General features: G+C 35.0%; 1 protein-coding gene across 1 annotated transcript in view; it reads right to left on the bottom strand.

Annotated features, from left to right (window-relative positions):
• The window catches only part of LOC105936738 (mucin-5AC), a 28,353-nt gene extending 16,244 nt beyond the window's left edge, over positions 1-12,109 (bottom strand). The window contains exons 1-22 of the mRNA XM_036136989.1: positions 12,005-12,109; positions 10,131-10,182; positions 9,953-10,000; positions 9,170-9,276; positions 8,935-8,996; positions 8,629-8,777; positions 8,480-8,512; positions 8,139-8,216; positions 7,625-7,702; positions 7,091-7,168; positions 6,575-6,652; positions 6,040-6,117; positions 5,528-5,605; positions 4,482-4,559; positions 3,969-4,046; positions 3,435-3,512; positions 2,923-3,000; positions 2,388-2,465; positions 1,879-1,956; positions 1,344-1,421; positions 831-908; positions 245-637 (exon numbers count right to left, since the gene is read on the bottom strand). Coding sequence (XP_035992882.1) covers positions 245-637; positions 831-908; positions 1,344-1,421; positions 1,879-1,956; positions 2,388-2,465; positions 2,923-3,000; positions 3,435-3,512; positions 3,969-4,046; positions 4,482-4,559; positions 5,528-5,605; positions 6,040-6,117; positions 6,575-6,652; positions 7,091-7,168; positions 7,625-7,702; positions 8,139-8,216; positions 8,480-8,512; positions 8,629-8,777; positions 8,935-8,996; positions 9,170-9,276; positions 9,953-10,000; positions 10,131-10,164 — 1,918 coding nt within the window. The 5' untranslated portion in view covers positions 10,165-10,182; positions 12,005-12,109. The remainder of the gene's footprint in view (positions 1-244; positions 638-830; positions 909-1,343; positions 1,422-1,878; positions 1,957-2,387; positions 2,466-2,922; positions 3,001-3,434; positions 3,513-3,968; positions 4,047-4,481; positions 4,560-5,527; positions 5,606-6,039; positions 6,118-6,574; positions 6,653-7,090; positions 7,169-7,624; positions 7,703-8,138; positions 8,217-8,479; positions 8,513-8,628; positions 8,778-8,934; positions 8,997-9,169; positions 9,277-9,952; positions 10,001-10,130; positions 10,183-12,004) is intronic.
• Positions 12,110-22,569: the final 10,460 nt, after the last annotated feature.

Below are 22,569 nucleotides of genomic sequence, written 5' to 3'. Positions count from 1 at the left end.
GGACTTGAATTACTAATAAACATACAACCACAAACATTCTTTCAAAAACATTTTTACATTTTGATTCAACTGGTGGGAGAGTTGCGATTTTAATGTTTGATGTTCCTCTTTAGTACAAGATTACCTATAAAAATATAGTTTACAAATGTAAAGGTGTCAGTTAGACATGTGGCAGGCATTTCTTCTCTCTTTAAAACTAACATATAAAGCCTGTACTAATATTATGACAGTAAAGTAAAATTACCTGATGGTGATGTGGACATGGGTTGTGCTGAGGTTATATTGACTGTTGTTGAGCTCACAGTGACTGAAGTTGCATTGAGCGGAGGTGAAGTCATGTTGGTTGCTGGTGATGTTGGACTGACTGGTATAGAAGTTGGATTTAGAGGAGGTGAAGTCATGTTGGTTGCTGGTGATGTTGGACTGACTGAGGGTGAAGTTGCATTGAGTGAAGGTGAAGTCATGTTGGCTGCTGGTGATGTTGGACTGACTGGTATAGAAGTTGCATTGAGAGGGGGTGAAGTCATGTTGGTTGCTGGTGATGTTGGACTGACTGGTAGAGAAGTTGTATTTAGAGGAGGTGAAGTCATGTTGGCTGCTGGTGATGTTGGACTAAGTGGTTGTGAAGTTGTGTTTTCTGGTGGTAAACATTATTAAGCCATGGTAAAGGTATGTTAATTATTAGAGTTATTGGTTCATATTAATGTGGTTCATATAGTAAAATTATATGAGATTTTGTTCAAGAAAACTATGTGGAATATTATTTTAAATACTTAAAAACTATATAAAGCATAATATTTCTTTTCACAAAGGATTCGTCAAGAACATACCTGCTACAGAAGTTGCATTAAGTGTAGTTCCAGCTGTGGTTGTGACTTCTAGGTTGGCAGTCGTTTCATTCCCAGTTCCTGTTGTTATAGTAGAAGTTATTGTATTGGTAGCAATTATCCATTGCCCAGGCAACTTAAAAATAACCAGGACTGAATCAAACAGCTTAACAGAAAAAATAAAACTTAATCACACAAGATGATTAAAAAATAATAACTGCCTTATGGAACTGGAAATATTTCAGTGTTGATTAATAAAAGTAATAACTGACCTGCACAAATAAGAATGAGTTACCTAGCGGGGATTCAATAGCGTTTTGATACTATTGGTATTCTATTCAGTAGGTTTTTAGGTCACGGTAACTTCTGGCAAAGTTGCCTTATGTTATCTTAAATACTATAAAACATCTAGGCAATGCATTAATTGGCCATTTTAAGAAATAATAAGAAAATTATGTGATCTGTCAATAGAAAAAGCATAACGTTTCTTTTCAAAAGGTTTTGTTGTGAACATACCTGCTACAGAAGTTGTATTCACTGTAGTTCCAGCTGTAGTTGTGGCTGCCAGGTCGGCTGTCGTTTCATTCCCAGTTCCTGTTGTTATAGTAGAAGTTATTGTATCAGTAGCATGTATCCATTGCTGAGGCAATTTAATAATAACCTAGACTGAATCAAATGGCGTAAAAGTGCAAAATTACACTTGATCTAAAACAGTAAAGTGATGAGTAAAATACTCATGACAAGTATATTTGAAAATTAAGAAAATGTAAATATCTCAGTCTTGATTAATAAAAGTAATAACTGACCTGCACAAATAAGAATGAATTACCCAGCAGGGAGTCAATGGCGTTTTAATACTATTGGTATTCTATTCAGTAGGTTTGAGGTCATGGTAACATCTGGCAAAGTTGCCTTATGTTATCTTATATACTTAAAACATCCAGACAATGCATGTATTGGCCATTTTAAGAAATAATAAAAAAGATGATTTGATCTGTTAAATAGAAAAAGCATAACATTTCTTTTCACAAAGGATTCGTCAAGAACATACCTGCTACAGAAGTTGAATTAAGTGTGGTTCCAGCTGTGGTTGTGACTTCTAGGTTGGCAGTCGTTTCATTCCCAGTTCCTGTTGTTATAGTAGAAGTTATTGTATCGGTAGCAATTATCCATTGCCCAGGCAACATAAAAATAACCAGGACTGAATCAAACAGCTTAACAGAAAAACTAAAACTTAATCACACAAGATGATTAAAAAAATAACTGCCTTATGGAACTGGAAGTATTTCAGTGTTGATTAATAAAAGCAATAACTGACCTGCACAAATAAGAATGGATTACCCAGCGGGGATTCAATGGCGTTTTAATACTATTGGTATTCTATTCAGTAGGTTTGAGGTCATGGTAACTTCTGCCAAAGTTGCCTTATGTTATCTTAAATACTTAAAACATCCAGACAATGCATGTATTGGCCATTTTAAGAAATAATAAGAACATTATGTGATCTGTTAAAAAGAAAAAGCATAAAAATTTTTTTAAAAGGTTTTGTCATGAACATACCTGCTACAGTAGTTGAATTAAGTGTAGTTCCAGCTGTGGTTGTGGCTGCCAGGTCGGTTGTCGTTTCATTCCCAGTTCCTGTTATTATAGTAGAAGTTATTGTATCGGTAGCATTTATCCATTGCTGAGGCAATTTAATAATAACCTACACTGAATCAAATGGCGTAAAAGTGCAAAATTACACTTGATGTAAAACAGTAAAGAGATAAGTAAAATACTCATGACAAGTATATTTAAAAATGAAGAAATTGGAAATATCTCAGTGTTGATTAATAAAAGTAATAACTGACCTGCACAAATAAGAATGAATTACCCAGCGGGGAGTCAATGGCATTTAGTACTATTGGTATTCTATTCAGTAGGTTTGAGGTCATGGTAACTTCTGGCAAAGTTGCCTTATGTTATCTTAAATACTTAAAACATCCAGACAATGCATTAATTGGCCATTTTAAGAAATAATAAAAAAAAAATATGTGATCTGTTAAATAGAAAAAGCATAACATTTCTTTTCACAAAGGATTCGTCAAGAACATACCTGCTACAGAAGTTGAATTAAGTGTAGTTCCAGCTGTGGTTGTGACTTCTAGGTTGGCAGTCGTTTCATTCCCAGTTCCTGTTGTTATAGTAGAAGTTATTGTATTGGTAGCAATTATCCATTGCCCAGGCAACATAAAAATAACCAGGACTGAATCAAACAGCTTAACAGAAAAAATAAAACTTAATCACACAAGATGATTAAAAAAAAATAACTGCCTAATGGAACTGGAAATATTTCAGTGTTGATTAATAAAAGTAATAACTGACCTGCACAAATAAGAATGAATTACCCAGCGGGGATTCAATGGCGTTTTAATACTATTGGTATTCTATTCAGTAGGTTTGAGGTCATGGTAACTTCTGGCAAAGTTGCCTTATGTTATCTTAAATACTTAAAAAATCCAGGCAATGCATTAATTGGCCATTTTAAGAAATAATAAGAACATTATGTGATCTGTTAAATAGAAAAAGCATAACATTTCTTTTCAAAAGGTTTTGTTGTGAACATACCTGCTACAGAAGTTGTATTCACTGTAGTTCCAGCTGTGGTTGTGGCTGCTAGGTCGGCTGTCGTTTCATTCCCAGTTCCTGTTGTTATAGTAGAAGTTATTGTATCGGTAGCATGTATCCATTGCTGAGGCAATTTAATAATCGCCTAGACTGAATCAAATGGCGTAAAAGTGCAAAATTACACTTGATCTAAAACAGTAAAGAGATGAGTAAAATACTCATGACAAGTATATTTAAAAATTAAGAAATTGGAAATATCTCAGTGTTGATTAATAAAAGTAATAACTGACCTGCATAAATAAGAATGAATTACCCAGCGGGGAGTCAATGGCGTTTTAATACTATTGGTATTCTATTCAGTAGGTTTGAGGTCATGGTAACATCTGGCAAAGTTGCCTTATGTTATCTTATATACGTAAAACATCCAGACAATGCATTAATTGGCCATTTTAAGAAATAATAAAAAAATGATGTGATCTGTTAAATAGAAAAAGCATAACATTTATTTTCACAAAGGATTCGTCAAGAACATACCTGCTACAGAAGTTGAATTAAGTGTGGTTCCAGCTGTGGTTGTGACTTCTAGGTTGGCTGTCGTTTCATTCCCAGTTCCTGTTGTTAAAGTAGAAGTTATTGTATTGGTAGCATTTATCCATTGCCCAGGCAACATAAAAATAACCAGGACTGATTCAAACAGCTTAACAGAAAAAATAAAACTTAATCACACAAGATGATTAAAAAAAATAACTGCCTTATGGAACCGGAAATATTTTCAGTGTTGATTAATAAAAGTAATAACTGACCTGCACAAATAAGAATGAATTACCCAGCGAGGATTCAATGGTGTTTACTACTATTGGTATTCTATTCAGTAGGTTTGAGGTTATGGTAACTTCTGGCAAAGTTGCCTTATGTTATCTTAAATACTATAAAACATCCAGACAATGCATTAATTGGCCATTTTAAGAAATAATGAAAAAATTATGTGATCTGTTAAATAGAAAAAGCATAACATTTCTTTTCACAAAGGATTCGTCAAGAACATACCTGCTACAGAAGTTGAATTAAGTGTAGTTCCAGCTGTGGTTGTGACTTCTAGGTTGGCTGTCGTTTCATTCCCAGTTCCTGTTGTTATAGTAGAAGTTATTGTATTGGTAGCAATTATCCATTGCCCAGGCAACTTAAAAATAACCAGGACTGAATCAAACAGCTTAACAGAAAAAATAAAACTTAATCACACAAGATGATTAAAAAAAATAACTGCCTTATGGAACTGGAAATATCTCAGTGTTGATTAATAAAAGTAATAACTGAAATGCACAAATAAGAATGAATTACCCAGCGGGGATTCAATGGCGTTTTAATACTATTGGTATTCTATTCAGTAGGTTTGAGGTCAATGGTAACTTCTGGCAAAGTTGCCTTATGTTATCTTAAATACTTAAAACATCCAGACAATGCATTAATTGGCCATTTTAAGAAATAATAAGAACATTATGTGATCTGTTAAAAAGAAAAAGCATAACGTTTCTTTTCAAAAGGTTTTGTCAAGAACATACCTGCCACAGTAGTTGAATTAAGTGTAGTTCCAGCTGTGGTTGTGGCTGCCAGGTCGGCCGTCGTTTCATTCCCAGTTCCTGTTGTTATAGTAGAAGTTATTGTATTGGTAGCATTTATCCATTGCTGAGGCAATTTAATAATAATCTAGACTGAATCAAATGGCGTCAAAGTGCAAAATTACACTTGATGTAAAACAGTAAAGAGATAAGTAAAATACTCATGACAAGTATATTTAAAAATTAAGAAATTGGAAATATCTCAGTGTTGATTAATAAAAGTAATAACTGACCTGCACAAATAAGAATGAATTACCCAGCGGGGAGTCAATGGCATTTAGTACTATTGGTATTCTATTCAGTAGGTTTGAGGTCATGGTAACATCTGGCAAAGTTGCCTTATGTTATCTTAAATACTTAAAACATCCAGACAATGCATTAATTGGCCATTTTAAGAAATAATTAAAAAAAATATGTGATCTGTTAAATAGAAAAAGCATAACATTTCTTTTCACAAAGGATTCGTCAAGAACATACCTGCTACAGAAGTTGAATTAAGTGTGGTTCCAGCTGTGGTTGTGACTTCTAGGTTGGCAGTCGTTTCATTTCCAGTTCCTGTTGTTAAAGTAGAAGTTATTGTATCAGTAGCAATTATCCATTGCCCAGGCAACTTAAAAATAACCAGGACTGAATCAAACAGCTTAACAGAAAAAATAAAACTTAATCACACAAGATGATTAAAAAAAATAACTGCCTTATGGAACCGGAAATATTTTCAGTGTTGATTAATAAAAGTAATAACTGACCTGCACAAATAAGAATGAATTACCCAGCGAGGATTCAATGGTGTTTACTACTACTGGTATTCTATTCAGTAGGTTTGAGGTCATGGTAACTTCTGGCAAAGTTGCCTTATGTTATCTTAAATACTATAAAACATCCAGACAATGCATTAATTGGCCATTTTAAGAAATAATAAGAACATTATGTGATCTGTTAAATAGAAAAAGCATAACGTTTCTTTTCAAAAGGTTTTGTTGTGAACATACCTGCTACAGAAGTTGTATTCACTGTAGTTCCAGCTGTAGTTGTTACTGCTAGGTCGGCTGTCGTTTCATTCCCAGTTCCTGTTTTTATAGTAGAAGTTATTGTATCGGTAGCATTTATCCATTGCTGAGGCAATTTAATAATCGCCTACACTGAATCAAATGGCGTAAAAGTGCAAAATTACACTTGATCTAAAACAGTAAAGAGATGAGTAAAATACTCATGACAAGTATATTTAAAAAATAAGAAATTGGAAATATCTCAGTGTTGATTAATAAAAGTAATAACTGACCTGCACAAATAAGAATGAATTACCCAGCGGGGATTCAATGGCGTTTTAATACTATTGGTATTCTATTCAGTAGGTTTGAGGTCATGGTAACATCTGGCAAAGTTGCCTTATGTTATCTTAAATACTTAAAACATCCAGACAATGCATGTATTGGCCATTTTAAGAAATAATAAAAAAGATGATTTGATCTGTTAAATAGAAAATGCATAACATTTCTTATCACAAAGGATTCGTCAAGAACATACCTGCTACAGAAGTTGAATTAAGTGTAGTTCCAGCTGTGGTTGTGACTTCTAGGTTGGCAGTCGTTTCATTCCCAGTTCCTGTTGTTATAGTAGAAGTTATTGTATTGGTAGCAATTATCCATTGCCCAGGCAACTTAAAAATAACCAGGACTGAATCAAACAGCTTAACAAAAAAATAAAAATAAAACTTAATCACATAAGATGATTAAAAAAAATAACTGCCTTATGGAACTGGAAATATCTCAGTGTTGATTAATAAAAGTAATAACTGAAATGCACAAATAAGAATGAATTACCTAGCGGGGAGTCAATGGCGTTTTAATACTATTGGTATTCTATTCAGTAGGTTTGAGGTCATGGTAACATCTGGCAAAGTTGCCTTATGTTATCTTAAATACTTAAAACATCCAGGCAATGCGTTAATTGGCCATTTTAAGAAATAATAAGAAAATTATGTGATCTGTTAAATAGAAAAAGCATAACATTTCTTTTCAAAAGATTTTGTTGTAAACATACCTGCTTCAGAAGTTGTATTCACTGTAGTTCCAGCTGTGGTTGTGGCTGCCAGGTCGGCTGTCGTTTCATTCCCAGTTCCTGTTGTTATAGTAGAAGTTATTGTATCGGTAGCATTTATCCATTGCTGAGGCAATTTAATAATAACCTAGACTGAATCAAATGGCGTAAAAGTGCAAAATTACACTTGATCTAAAACAGTAAAGAGATAAGTAAAATACTCATGACAAGTATATTTAAAAATTAAGAAATTGGAAATATCTCAGTGTTGATTAATAAAAGTAATGACTGACCTGCACAAATAAGAATTAATTACCCAGCGGGGAGTCAATGGCGTTTTAATACTATTGGTATTCTATTCAGTAGGTTTGAGGTCATGGTAACATCTGGCAAAGTTGCCTTATGTTATCTTAAATACTTAAAACATCCAGGCAATGCCCTAATTGGCCATTTTAAGAAATAATATGAAAATTATGTGATCTGTTAAATAGAAAAAGCATAACATTTCTTTTCACAAAGGATTCGTCAAGAACATACCTGCTACAGAAGTTGAATTAAGTGTGGTTCCAGCTGTGGTTGTGACTTCTAGGTTGGCAGTCGTTTCATTCCCAGTTCCTGTTGTTAAAGTAGAAGTTATTGTATCAGTAGCAATTATCCATTGCCCAGGCAACTTAAAAATAACCAGGACTGAATCAAACAGCTTAACAAAAAAAAAAAAAAAACTTATTCACATAAGATGATTAAAAAAAATAACTGCCTTATGGAACTGGAAATATCTCAGTGTTGATTAATAAAAGTAATAACTGAAATGCACAAATAAGAATGGATTACCTGCGGGGATTCAATGGCGTTTAGTACTATTGGTATTCTATTCAGTAGGTTTGAGGTCATGGTGACTTCTGGCAAAGTTGCCTTATGTTATCTTATATACTTAAATAGATCCAGACAATGCATTAATTGGCCATTTTAAGAAATAATAAAAAAATTATGTGATCTGTTAAATATAAAAAGCATATTGTTTCTTTTCAAAAAGGTTTTGTCAAGAACATACCTGGTACAGAAGTTGAATTAAGTGTAGTTCCAGCTGTGGTTGTGGCTGCTAGATCGGTTGTCGTTTCATTCCCAGTTCCTGTTGTTAAACCAAACATTATTGTATTGGTAGCATGTATCCAATGTCAGGCAATTTAAAAAAAACATGACTGAATCAAAAAGCTTAACAGGCAAAATAAAACTTAATCACACAAAATGATTAAAAGAATAACTGCCTTATGTAAGTATTTAGTGCTCATGATTTTCTCTCTCTCTCTCTCTCTCTCTCTCTCTCTCTCTCTCTCTCTCTCTCTTGCTCACTCAAAATTGAAAGTACAAGAAATGATTTTGCCAACTTGTTACCTGTTGTGGGAGGAACAGTTGCAGCCTCAATGCCTGCCAAAACAAAAAATAATTAGAGAATTTACATTAGGTCTTGGTATCAATTTGGACCTCATCATTCTTAATCTATTTAACATCAGACACAACATGATTTGTAAAAAATTACTTACGTGTCACAACAATACTAGATGTGTTCAGGTCGGAGAGAGGGCTGGAGCTGTTTTTTGCCTCCACCAGAGTATCCACTACAAGTTGAGTGTCTGGCACAGAGGAGGCATTTGCAAATTGCAGCTCAGAATCCACTATGATGGACCCACGCCTGGAAAAGGAAATTATTATCATAGATATTGTGTCAAAAGAAACAAAACAACCCACTGTCAAAGGTATGTCAAAAGTCTCTGTTGGTAGAATTGATTGTAATTTATTATGTTTAATGAGTCATGAAAAACTATTCTTTGATCAACAGTGATTTATACCTGAAAGCTCTGATCACAGCTTGCAGAAATCCGCTGAATCTACTGCTATAGATGGTATTAAGCTGAAATTTGATACAAAAAATAAAAGTTCAGCAAGAGCAGAAAACTGAAGAATATTTAGGTATTAAGTCTAATATTTCTGTTAACGTGAAGATCTTGTTTATTTTATTCGGTGGAAGTACTCCCATGCACAAGATATTGGTATTATGAGACTACAAAAAATTATCGGGCTTACTTGTTCTATCAGTGGCGTTGAAAATTCCCCAAATACTGATGATGAACTGTCATTCAGGCCGTCGAGAAAATTTGCCTCCAACCTAAATTCCAGGTTGAGCCTTGAATCTGCAGGAACAGCAGCTGTTGAAAAGAAATAGATACAGTTTTGTTAGTATAAAGAAATTTCTAAGTTTAAGAGAAAATAAAATCTTATATTACTTGACTAATCGGCCTAATTAAAAAATAAGTAGTTTCAAAGGCTTTAGAGTTTCAGAATCTGACTTTACTTGGTTCCCTAAGTCATTTGATTGAAGGCAGTAATGGTTTATGATAATTCTTACTATTGTATAGCACCAATGCAAAGTTTAGCTTCGCTACCATTTGGCTGCAGTTTCCTGTTCACGGTCGCCCTCTAGTGGGACATGTGATGTACTGCGTTGGAATTTACTGACTGGATTGATATACAAGTGGTACAAAGTTTGGAAACTTTGAAACCATAGTAATGTGCTACTGGGATCAGTATCTCTTGGTTTTAAATACACGTTTCATTCAAGTCTTGAATTAAACCTAGCAACCGTGAAAAGATTTCACTCCTCTTTAGTTTTGGAAAAATCAGTTCTTGCTTTTTCCAACTTCCTGACTGTAACGTTGGCCTGCAATTTTTGATAACAAATAAATAAATAAAGCCATGTGGTTATTTTTTTTATTATATTCTCCTGAGATGGTTAGTCTTGTTGGAAATAGTTGCTATTTTCACACTGAACTTCATAAATATAAATCATGTGACTTCTGAATGTGTTACCTGCTGTGACATTCATTGTTGTCTGTGCTGTTGTTGCTCCTATTAGTCCTGTAGGGAAAAAAAAGTGATCAGTGGGTAATTCAGTTGAACTTTAATTTATGATTATGGTGTTGGCTCTCACTCCTTCTGTCACACTTGCAAATGCATATACAGATATTCACTGTAACATTTCCCTTACCTGCTAACAGGAGAAGAAACATGTGAGGTGCCATCCTCTCGGTGTCAGTTCTCTGTGAAATATATTTCAGAATAAAGCTATTTTAATTGCATTTTGATCTGCAGAACATTATAAATCTACTCTTAACTGAAGTCAGGCTTCCATAGTCTTCCTAAAAGAAACTTACACAATATTGCATATTCTCAAATGCTTTCTGTCATCAGATTTTAAGGTCAAATTTAACAACCTGAACCAGATCATACATTTATTTACCCTATTAACCACTTTAAACGAACCGAGAAAAGGCAGCAGCTGAGATGTTATGCCAGAACAAAAGTCCCTTTTTTTGAGTGAATCTGGCGGCACCAGTTTTATATCCTCATTCTCACTCTGAAACTGACTCATTTATTAACTCCCAGCAGAGTCTTAAAAGATATTTGCTGCACTCTTGGCACTGCCACTGCAAGGTGGGCAAACCGGGCTAGCCAGCATTCCAGAGTGACATTTGTGAAACTTCTTGTCCTCGTGACAGAGCAGTATCAAATCTACAGTTGCCATTCAAGATTCCATCAGCAGGTGCATCCACTTTCCACAGGATAAACATTTTGAACAAACAGATCCCTTAACAATCTCGAAATCTCAGCAAAACCATCATGTAGTTAAGCAGCATTCTTTAAACATAATTTCTTGATAAATGCAGTTAGGTCACAGCATCCTTATGAAGCCATGAAAGATGTCTACATAAATATTTCACGAATAACTGATTACTCACAACTTTACTTTAATAGCATAACAAATAAAGGAACCTGGAACCATCGAATGAAAAATAAAGAGGTTTTTTTTGCGTCAATTCATATATAGATGACATCCTTAGCTTTAATTTTTCATGTTAAAACTTTAGTTTAGTAACTAATCAACAATTGGTCAATTTCCCTACGTTTTGGTCCATGCAATTAGTTTTGAATCTGAAACAGCCCTTTACTATACTACCAACACAGAAACCATTCATAATTGCATGCTACCAAATGTGTGTGTGTATATCTGTCATTGTGAGAACCAAACTTAACAGTAAACAAATGTTGTGTGGACCATTGGCATTACGAGGACATTTTGCAAGTTTGACACAATGCAAATTGGACTAATGCTTAGGTTTAGGGCTAAAGTGTGAATTGAGTTTAGGTTAGTGTTAGGGTTGGCTATGTACAGCTTTAGGGTTTGGTTCAGGGTAAGAGCATGGAAAGCAATAAAAAAAATAAATGGAAGACAATGGAAAGTCCACACAATGATGTACATACCTGTGCGTGCATGTGTGTGTGTGTGTGTGTGTGTGTGTGTGTGTGTGTGTGTGTGTGTGTGTGTGTGTGTGTGTGTGTGTGTGTGTGTGTGTGTGTGGTTAAATTATCTTATCTAGTGCTATGTGCTGTGAAATTCTCATACACTACACTACAATAACCTTTTGTTACTCTCAATTTTATCAAGTGGGTAACCGCACCCTGCAAACCAAGCAATTAAGGATGTTTACTTAAGAATACGTTGTTCGCTGCATCTATCAAACATTACTTTAGTTTCTGTTAAATGTGATATTCCTCTTCCTTTAGTTTTTTTTTGCAATCATCATTTAAAGTACTGGGAAACAGTGCAAATCAAATCTGTATTTATTTCAAAACACATAAAAGTAGAAAGAAGAACCTTGCATTGGAGAAACTCTAATTAAACATTGTCTGGTTTAATTTAAATTCAGCTCATTTGTAAAGTAACCCACATTAATGTTTAAAAAATATATTAAAAAAAATCTGCTGTTCTTCCATGAAATCAGTAGTAAATTCCCATCTTTTAAATTTTAGCTTTTCATCGCAATGCAGATTTTATTTTAAAAAAAAAAAAAAACGTCTTACCTGAGTACAGTCCAACAATCCAGCAAGTTCCTTGTAGTCACCAAAGTTTGGAATGAGAAAGTGAAGACACCCTTCTGCCTCAGGTCTGAAGATGGAAGTGAGGATTTATCAGTGGCAGAGGGTTTTTAAAGGACGCAGCATTTTTTTTCTAACCCAACTTGTTGAACTTGTTTCATCCCTTGATGATGCTAGTGAAAAGACAGAGAGGCGGGAGGAGAAAGGAATAGGTTGACATTGATGTGGGTCTAAGCAAAAAGCCCCAAAAAAAATGCCATGGGTAATAAACAGCACATACAGAAGCATTGTTGAAATCACTAGCGCAATCTGATGTATTAAAATGTGTAGAACGTGCTCAGGAAGTTGTGTGTGATCGTCGTTACCATAAATCAAACGGACACCAGTGATGAAGCTGGAGACTTTGAGCTGTATCACTTATTTATTTTTTTATGCATTTAACTTATGTAATACTGTTGATCTGTTTTGATATATCCGTCATCAATCAAAACTTAAGCTTGTGCGACCTAAACCCCACTCACTTTATTTATAATGCAGTAATTGAATGCTAAGTTTCAGTCAGACACATGTTTTTTACTCATTGAGAGGCAGATTATCCCCTGAAGAAAGCAGACACTTAAACAGGCAGAAGGAAACGTCTGGAAAGCCATCCTAATGGACAAAAACAACGTGGGGGGTGCCTAACTTCTTGCAATAAAGGATTTACATAAACACAGTTTAAAAATTCAATATTTTGTTTTGAACTTTATCTTCAGCTGTGAACATTTTAAGACTAAAAGACAAAGCTTTTTAAAATAAGTAACACTGCCATTGAACCTGGAGGTCCAAACTACCATCAAATTTCTCATTTTCATTACTTCATCATTAAGACATTGCCTTTTGTTAGCCAGTTGTCCTTTATAAAATAGAAGTTGTTTCCTTTTGTAACTACCCCCCCATAACAAACTGCTGATCTTAATCTACAATAAAAAATAGCCAGTGATATTTTCTATTACTCAATCTACGATTATAATGTCTGCACAGACTTGCTATTTACTAACACTACGATTGTGTAAATATTAGATGGCTTAAGACAAATACAAAGATAAACAAGTGTTTAATTTTTTGGTTGAGCACCTGAAACAGGAACAGCATGACAGTACATTTTTACACACCTTCATTCCTGCCATGACGTAAAAGATGACTGCAACATAAACCAATAATGCATATTTTCTGAGGTAAGTTACTCTATACTTAGCAACAGAAACCAAGTACATTTTTTTTTAGAATGGCAAAGTGATTTATTTGCCTTCATAATAAAACAGTTTAAATCTAATCTCATTGCAAGTTTCCTCTATTCTTCTTGAGCATCTTTTCTTAATACAATTGTTTCCTTTCTTTTAAGGTTGAGTTAAGTTTGAACTTTTAAATGCACATGGAAACCCTCTATGTTTGACATTGCAGCTAAATGTCACTTAGGTAGTTTAATATAAAACCACATATGTACATTTTAAATAGGAACTCCATGCTAACATAATGAAGAAAATAAATCATTTAAGATACCCTATATGTTAAAAGTAGTGCCTGGATTTACAAATTTTACATCCTTAGTAAACCCTGATCATTCCTAGCTTTCCACCAAAGTAAGCCTTGCTAGTACTGGTATCCACCATATCCCAAAGGTGTTCTGCTGGATTAAGGTCTGGTATCGGTGGAGGTCCACGGAGTACAGTTATCCTATTACCCTGTTCAATAAACCACTTTGAGATGACATGAGCTTCGTGACATGGTCCTGGCTAGTGCTGTAGAGAACCATCCTAGGATGTGTACACTGCAGTCATATAGGGATAAACATGCTCAGCGACAATGAAATATACCCTGTAACATTCCTAACCCCACCAGCAGCCTGTATTGCTGTTACAATGCAGAGAATGGTTGATTGATTGATTCATTGGTAGATTTATTTATTTTGTTTATGCTAATCTCTGACATGAACATCTAAATGTCACTGCTGACATTAAATCACTCTACCCATCCTCCTCTGACTGTTTTCTATATGTCAGGCCTTTCCTTGTAAACCCCAAAGACGGCGGTGCACAAAATAACAGGTAGATAAGAAGTTTCACTTGAAGCACTCCAGTACGATGGGTGCTACAGAGGGGTAGTTGTTGAGGCATCGTCCGGTCAAAGGTTTTCTGCACTGGTACGATGGTATTTTAAAGCATGTAGGCACAGCTGCTTGGATGAGGGACATGCTGAAAACGTCTGTGAAGATGCCTGTGAGGTGACCCGCACATTTTGCAGAATAAAAATATGCATTCAGTAATAAATTATGCCTAAAAAGGTCTAAATTGTATTAAGCAATGCCTGTATCCAGAAGCAGAAGTAAAAATGGTATTGTGTGACACATTAATTGATTTTATTGTAATTAAAGGCAACACTCTCCATTTGTATTATGTGAAATCTTCTTATTTCTGCTCATTTCAATCCAACAAATCCAAAATAATGTGGTCTCCCAGGCACCTAGTTGTTGTAAAGTTGTTGTAAATTCACTCCAAACAGTGATGCTTAGTCTTTAGTCGTGCTTTCGCTGTGGAACCTCTGAGCATTACATGATCTGATAGAAGGTATATTTCCCATCCTTATTCAATATTTGTCTTTTTCTGTACTGGGACAGATCCTGTACAGCACAAACTGGACTGTCAACCTGGACAGAACTGAGTTGTTTGTGTGAAAAAGACCCTGCAGCACAGCGCAGAAATCAGATATTTGTCAAGTTTAAATTTCTGTCATTCCGGGCATAAACTGAACCATGTCTTGTGTGGGCTTGTTTCTCTTCAGCAGCCTAACACTTGTTTTTGCCACTCAGAAAGTTTTTCTGTAAGTATAAAGTCATGTCTAAGAAGAAGGAGAAATATTTTTTTTGTCATCACAATTGTACATTGCAATTAAACTTGTCTTCTGCATTTAACCTTTCCCTCAGGGAGCAGTGGGCTGCCACCATATGATGCCCAGGCACCAATCGGGGGCCAAGGGTCTTGCTCAGGGACCCACAGTGGAAATCTGTGGGATTTGAACCAGGTTCTTGCAGGCTTCTCCGAACGCAAGTGTGCTGCTCTAACCACTACGTCACCACTCTCCGTGGTTCTCTTCTAAAGGTTCTAAAATGATTATATTACCTAAAGTCTTAGAAATACTGGGACTAAAACCTCATGTGACCCCTAAGATGATCTATATTAATCAAATAAATAAATGCTGGACCTGTGAAACAATTCATAAAGCCATGTGTTTATAATGGTCAGTAGGATCACATTAAGCAACATTAACTTGAAACAATCACTTTCTGACTTTACTAATTAGTCTTTTTCATCATTATTGAGACAAAATTTGAGGCACACTTCTTTACAGCTTTACTGGGTAGATGAGGCTCATGGGCAGCAGCTGGTGGCAACTGACCAGGTGATGGAAAATAGAGAACTAAATTTACACTGTGCCTTTTCAGGTGCTGCTGGCTAATTGGAGTGCTTTGTCATGGTTGCCTAAATTTACCTATATGTGTATCTATCTATGGATATCTATCCATGGAGAATCTTCAGGCTCAGTCTAGGTCTCCCATCTAGACCAATGTTGTCTGTGAACACATTCAAAGTAATACAGCCTTCACTGACAAAGACATTTACAGTAAATCTACTCAGTGGTATGAACAAACACTTTAAAGGCTGTTTTATTTCGGAGTGAACAGCGTCTGCAATGTAAGTTTTGTTTCCTGACCACCAAAGCTGAACGTTTATGCAGGGTTGTGCACACACACCCAGTCCGCATACACCCCAGCACGACGTGGCGTCTGATATCATCTGCCTAGATTTAGGTTATTTTGGAAGAAATTTTTAAATGACATTGAAGTTACAAGCAGGCAGGGTGTTTTTGTTAACTCAGAATTTTTATATAGTGAACAATGGAGATGTACTATCAATTTCAATCAGTGTAAACTGAACTTTGAACTAGGCCTTGTATATTTCAAACTCTCACAACACTGCTTACAGGTTTTCTCCTTTGATTAAACACATTTGCACCAGGCGTACAGTGTCGTGAACATGGACACTCCGACATCTGGAGTGCAGAAGTACAGACTGAGCCAGCACTTACTGAATGCTCCTAAAAGTAAAGGAAACACGAAAAACAGAATGCACAAGCCCAGGGATATCTGCTATGGAGAAGAAAACAAAAGAATTATGTTAATGAAAAAGATCCCAAAGGCTAAAGATGGAAAAATGAGAAGAGGTGATTAGTATAGAAATTCATCAAACACTACAAGGAAGTTAAGTTAAGAAACATCTCAGGATCATACAAAGTCAGCCTTAACTATAGAAAGTGTTAAAGAGGAAATTTTAAATTAAGGTAGAGTAATAGCTTGAAATGGTTTCAACTAGTTAGGTGATTTCTGTTCAAGATTTTACTTGTAACAAGTGCAGAAAAAAGTCAAATTTCAGAATGTCGACTATTCCTTTTTAATGTTTTAGGAATTCTTGCCGCTACATTTTAAAATATTGGAGACACTTCAATATTTTTTTAACAACTGGTAAGAGTTTTTCTTACACAGATCTTGTGCATTGTTTGAATGAGGATGTCTGTCAGTATTTTTTGTTCTTCAATAATGGCATCTTTCACAAGAATGGGGGACTTCCAGTATGTTGGGTGTGGTGCTCCTTCTCTAAGCAAGAGCAGGCTCGACAACATTACTCCGAAACACCTTGGACGGTCATGGGTTAACAGATCTGTATCTGTTTTTCTGTAGTTCCTGGAATGCCTTGTGTTGTACAGACCCAAGAGACCAAATAAAATGTACTGATCATTATATAGTGATTACACTTTAGGGTGCATTTCCCCATGCGTATTTATAAGCCAGTTTAATGTGTGCATGTTGATTGTTAGTATGCACTGTCCTTTATTAAATAAAATAAACAAAAACATAAAATAAACATTAACTAAATGTTTTAAATGCTTTTCTGAACTGTGTTTGATGTTTTGGTCCTGAAAGTATCTTTTTTTGTCATTCAACTATCTGAATAAAAACATACCTGTCTTAACATATGAGACTCTAAAATAATTCTCCTCCATGACGTACAAACTCAAGTTAGATCCTCTTAACAACTCAGCAGGTTATGAATGGGCTGATAGATTTTTTAGAAAAAAACTATTTTGTGCCACTGGTTGTTATGTTGAAGCACTACTAAAGATTTGTTTCTCTCTGTTTCAAATGTTGCACTGCTACCATGATTTCTGTTTGCACTTTTTGCACTGTGCTATCTGTTACAATCCATAGCCATGCAATGGAACAGTCATTTACATCATTAGGACGGAACTGAACTTTGTAAAACTAAAATAAGACAAAAAACTGGGACAGACAAAGATCTAAAAAGAGGATATGTCGTAGATCAAGTAAAGAAGCAAAACTGCAAAGAGGAAGAAGGAAATACTTCATAAACCTTATCGTCCCTTGATTATCAGGTGAGTTTAATCGCACCTTCCATTTGCATTCGGATTATGTCTCAGAAAATTAAAAAAAAAAAAATCCTCCCCAACCTTCAACCCCACTTGACCTGGAGAAAACTAGATGCCCTGACTTAAAATCCAATATGGCTGCCTCACACACAAAAAGTGGCAAAAGCTATATTAATAAATATTCTTTGATCTTCTTTCATTTTACATTCTATTAATTCAGATGTACTTTTTTCTTTTAAATCAGTTAGAAAATGTGTTCCTGCTGTGTTCGTATGCATTAGAATACATAAAAAGACCTGATCATTCTTTTTGAATGACTATTGGTATTAGGTCTGGTCTCTGAACCAAACATATTGCAGGTGCAACACCTTTTCAACTAGAACATCATAAGGGTAAGTTTGGCATCCTTCCTTGGCCCAACTTTGGGGGTTAATGGAATGCAACACATGGTTCCAGTCAAAGAAAATAGAAGATCATGGCATGCTGGATTAGAAAAATGGAACAAATAAAATGCCATATTGTAAGTTAGAATGGAAAACATCTGTAGTAAAATATTATGAGCCTCAGCCCCTCAATGACATTTGATAGCTTTTAAATTTAGCTAACAAAAAGGGATTACAAACAGAGCAGAAAGAGTAACAGAAGAGAGATTACAGTGTTATTTCAACCCTTACTATGTATGTTACAGCGACTGTACTCCACACAATAAACAGCTTGAAAATCACTCTAGAATGGCCACCAAGACATTTCAACTGTAGTAAAGTTATGCAAAAAGGTCATTATCAAGTTAAAAGCACAACAGCCAAATTCAAACATCGCTGTTCACAAATGAAGGTATAAATAAGGTTGTAACCATCAGCAAATAATTGTGGTTAGTATTGATCAGGAGTGCTTGTTCTCTAAAATTATTTTACATCAGTTTTTGGGCCACAAAGTCAGGCGATTGAAGTAGAATGCCACTCAAAGGTAGTATTCTATCTTAACGTCTGTTACGAAGAATTATATATATATATATATATATATATATATATATATATATATATATATATATATATATATATATATATATATATATATGAATGATTTGGGAAAACTGATATCTCTAAAAATTAATTAAGACAATGTAATAAATTATGTGGGGCATCACACGTGTTCTAGGCAGAATATCCATCGATGTCCTAAATTAAGTAAGTCGGAATCTGGACATTTTCCAATTTTAATATTACTGAGGGCTCCTAAAATTGACAGTGTGCAGGTTTTTCCAAGAAAACCTTGTTGAGTGTGAGTCTGTTTCTGCCAAAACAATCCAAAAGCCCTGACAAAGTAAAGTTGATCAAGTTCCCAAGAGGACAAGTGGGCATTATAACTGAAAGTTGCCATGATAAAATGAAAGCTGACGAATAAATACTTTTTGTCAAGGAGTATTTGCGTGTTTTATCTTAATAAATTATACTAAAATATTATAGTGTGTTTTATGTATATATTTTTCATATATTTGTTTTTTGTGCAGCACTCTGGTCAGGTTTGATGTTGTTTTTAAAGTGTTCTAGAAATAAAATGGAATGGTTTGGTATGGTATGAAACAGAACTTTTTCTTGTATCGTTGTATCGAACAGTGGAGATTAATGACGAGCAAAATACTAAAAAAGCATAAAGATCTGGAAAGAAGATGGAGTACAAATTTAGCAAAATGTAGCAGTGAAAAATTCCAGTCATAGAGATCAAAAGAGACAAGACGCACCGAGACAAAGGAGTGGTTCTGTTGACTGAGAAAAATTGAAACGATCTCTCACTGAAAGCATGGAAAAGGTACAGTACGTCCGGATGACGGACCGACCTAAGAGATAAACCAGTTCATCTCACATTCAAATAGTACTCATCGACAACAAAGTCAAAGGGTTGAAAGCTCAGTTCTCATGAACGAGAAAAGTTACTTAGCAATGGAAATAATAGGTGTTCTTACAAGCAACAGCAGGACTGGGGGCGTTTTTAAGTATTTGTGATACTATGTTAAACTTAATGTAAATTCAACTGTAAGAATTTCAGGAGCTTTATTGTCCCATTTGTAAAAGTTGCCATTTGCATTTAGCTCAAAGATTCATGCATACCGTTTGGAAGCCTCAAAAGGTCCAGGAAATTTGGTTCTCTTTTGTAACTCATGTTTGTCAATACTGAGCAAAAAAAACCTTAAATTACAATGACAGCTTGAGTATCTTAAAGATTTAATGTCTATTCAGCCCTCAGTCCAGCCGGTGTCCTTCAGAAGTCACTAAATTAGTAAACCTCTGTCTAATCTGATCTCAATGTGGATCCAGCTCTTCTGTGAAGGCCCCAATGGTTTGTTAGAGAACATCGTAAAGCAGACAGCATTCATGCAGACCAAGGAAAGCACCAGACGGGTCAGGATATACTTTTAAAGGGGTTTAAAGCAGGGTTACATTAGAAAACAATATCCAAAGCTTTAAACATCTCACAAACCACTGTATAATCCATGAACCAAACATCAATTTACCAAGACATGATCATCCAACTAAACTGATTTTAAATTATTAATAATTTAAAATTAAACTTTTTTAAGTCTTTTAAGTTTTTTAAAAGTGTCTTTTTCTTCCCCGGTTCTGTTATGTGCTACTATGAAATTATTACCATATTTTTTAACTTTTTTTTTAGAGCAAATTTTTTCATGGAAGGTTTGCTTGTGATCTCGCATCACTATTAAATATCAATTGATCAACATAGATAAATTACAGTTTTAAATAGTTTACAAATTAAATGTGAGATTTAAAGGATTTTGCCAGATTACTTTGTAAAATTGCAGAGAATAACTTTTATTTTCTTAATGTTTGCGTTAACATGGTAACAATCTTATGCTATGAGTTTATTCTTTTCCTTTCTCTGGGCTCCAGAATTAACTAATAACTTTTAAAATAGTATTGGAACTAAATTTTTCTCATGTTTGGATATTTTACCACCCAAATTTAATCTAAATAGGCCACTAGGTTTTACACCCCCCCCCCCCCCCCCCCCCCCCCCCCAAACCAGGCTAAGCGTCATTTGTTTATTTGAAATGCCTCGATGTTTAAGAGCAACATAAAATGGTCAGTAAAGTTACCATCTGGGAGAAAACCTCCCAGTGTAAATAAGTTAACGCGCTAGCTATTAATTAAGGAGTAGAGCAGAGGGAGGCATGCAGCCAGTGCCAAATAAATGACAAATCATGGGGGAACAAGGAAAAGCAGGGAAGAATCATGCCACCTAACAACAGATTGGACTGTAGTAGGTTGTGCTGTGAGGGTTGGTGGCGTTACGAGTAATAATCAGAACTTGGCTTAACAGATTGCTAATTTTTTTATTCTAGACCCAAACAAATAATTCATAGTTTAACGAAACAATCATTTTGGAGATGCTCTGACCCAGTCAGAGAAGAAATTGGAGCTGTTGTCTGTTGCTTCTGTTTTGGAGAGGTCTGTAACGATCAACAGGGATCTGAGAAAAGCTCTTTGATAAACTACAGGGAGATTCAATGTTGGCCAAGGATCATTGATGGATGTTTAAGACTAACCCTTTTGGTTTGATCCAGCAGATGAGCCACCGTAGCTAATTAAGTTAATGCTGATTATGATAGAAAAAGGGGGCGAGAATACACAATATCCCACATTTTTATACGTAGGGTGCAACTTTGCCTTTGACCAGTGAGCAAGCTGTTTCTGTTCTTTGCTCAATGGACCAACAGTAGGTATGCCCACATGGAAAGAACCTATATGAGGATATATGCGCATATATGAAACATATATGCGTCATATATGCGCATATATGCTGCATATATACAGCATATATGTGCATATATGACGCATATATATGCTGCATATATGCTGCATATAAGCTAGATTGAGGCGCATATATGTGCATATATGACGCATATATATGTACATATATGCTGTATATACGCTAGATTGAGTTGCATATATGTGCATACATATGTCCATATATGCTAGATTGAGGGGCATATATCCACATATATGATAATATATATGCATTTATATGCTGGATATAGGCAAAATTGAGGTGCATATACAGGCCATGTAGGTCTCCGGTATTGCCTCTTTATATTCACATATAAGCCCTATACAGTATGTGTATGCAAGATGTTGACAGGATCTGGTCATTTTGTAGCTCATATCTCACTTTGGCAACTCTCATACATGATGACTAGCTAATTTTGTATTATCAAGGTAAAAATTATGCAAGGACTTATGTATGTGCGAACACATGAAATTGGTATCTCTTGTAATTGGCATGTTATGGAATTTAACAATTGTGAGAAAAGTGAGAGGAAATGGAAAGCTATGATGTCTACATGTTTTCCTGAAACATTTACAAGGTCAATTCTTCTGTAAAGATAGTGGAAAAGAAGAGAATGTATAGCAAAACGGTAATACATAGGTAAACAAGTGCATATATGTGTGGATTGATATAGATAAATGTATCAGCGGATATAGGTACATGTATGCACATGATCTACACATTTAGGTACATGCATGCACGGGTATAGGTACACATATAGGTACATGTATGCACGGATATAGATATACACATATATATATACATATATGTACATATAATATAGGAAAACGGCCAATTTTATATATGTACATATATGTGGTATTACATATATGCACATACATGTACATATATGTACATATAATATAGGAAAACGGCCAATTTTATATATGTACATATATGTGGTATTGCATATATGCACATATATGTACATATATGTACATATAATATAGGAAAACGGCCAATTTTATATATGTCACATATATTTAAAACCTATATCAAAACCTATACTAAAACATATATGTTTATATAGGTTCTTTCCATGTGGGTGTGAGCAGCATAATAGGACAACGCTACAATTGAAGAAGTAAGTCTTGTCAGATGACTCCTTTTTTACACAGCCTCAGGAACTTATGGTACCAGGGTGCAAAATAGAGTAAGGACAAGCTGGTAAAGGCAGTATGATGCTTTGGGCATTGTTCTACAGAAAAATGTAGCCGGCTATCTGG

This window comes from Fundulus heteroclitus, chromosome 5 (genome assembly GCF_011125445.2).
Source record: "Fundulus heteroclitus isolate FHET01 chromosome 5, MU-UCD_Fhet_4.1, whole genome shotgun sequence".
In the NCBI taxonomy this organism is placed as follows: Eukaryota; Metazoa; Chordata; class Actinopteri; order Cyprinodontiformes; family Fundulidae; genus Fundulus; species Fundulus heteroclitus.
The sequence above is the reverse complement of the archived record's forward strand: the minus strand, read 5'-3'. Positions and strand labels throughout refer to the sequence as shown.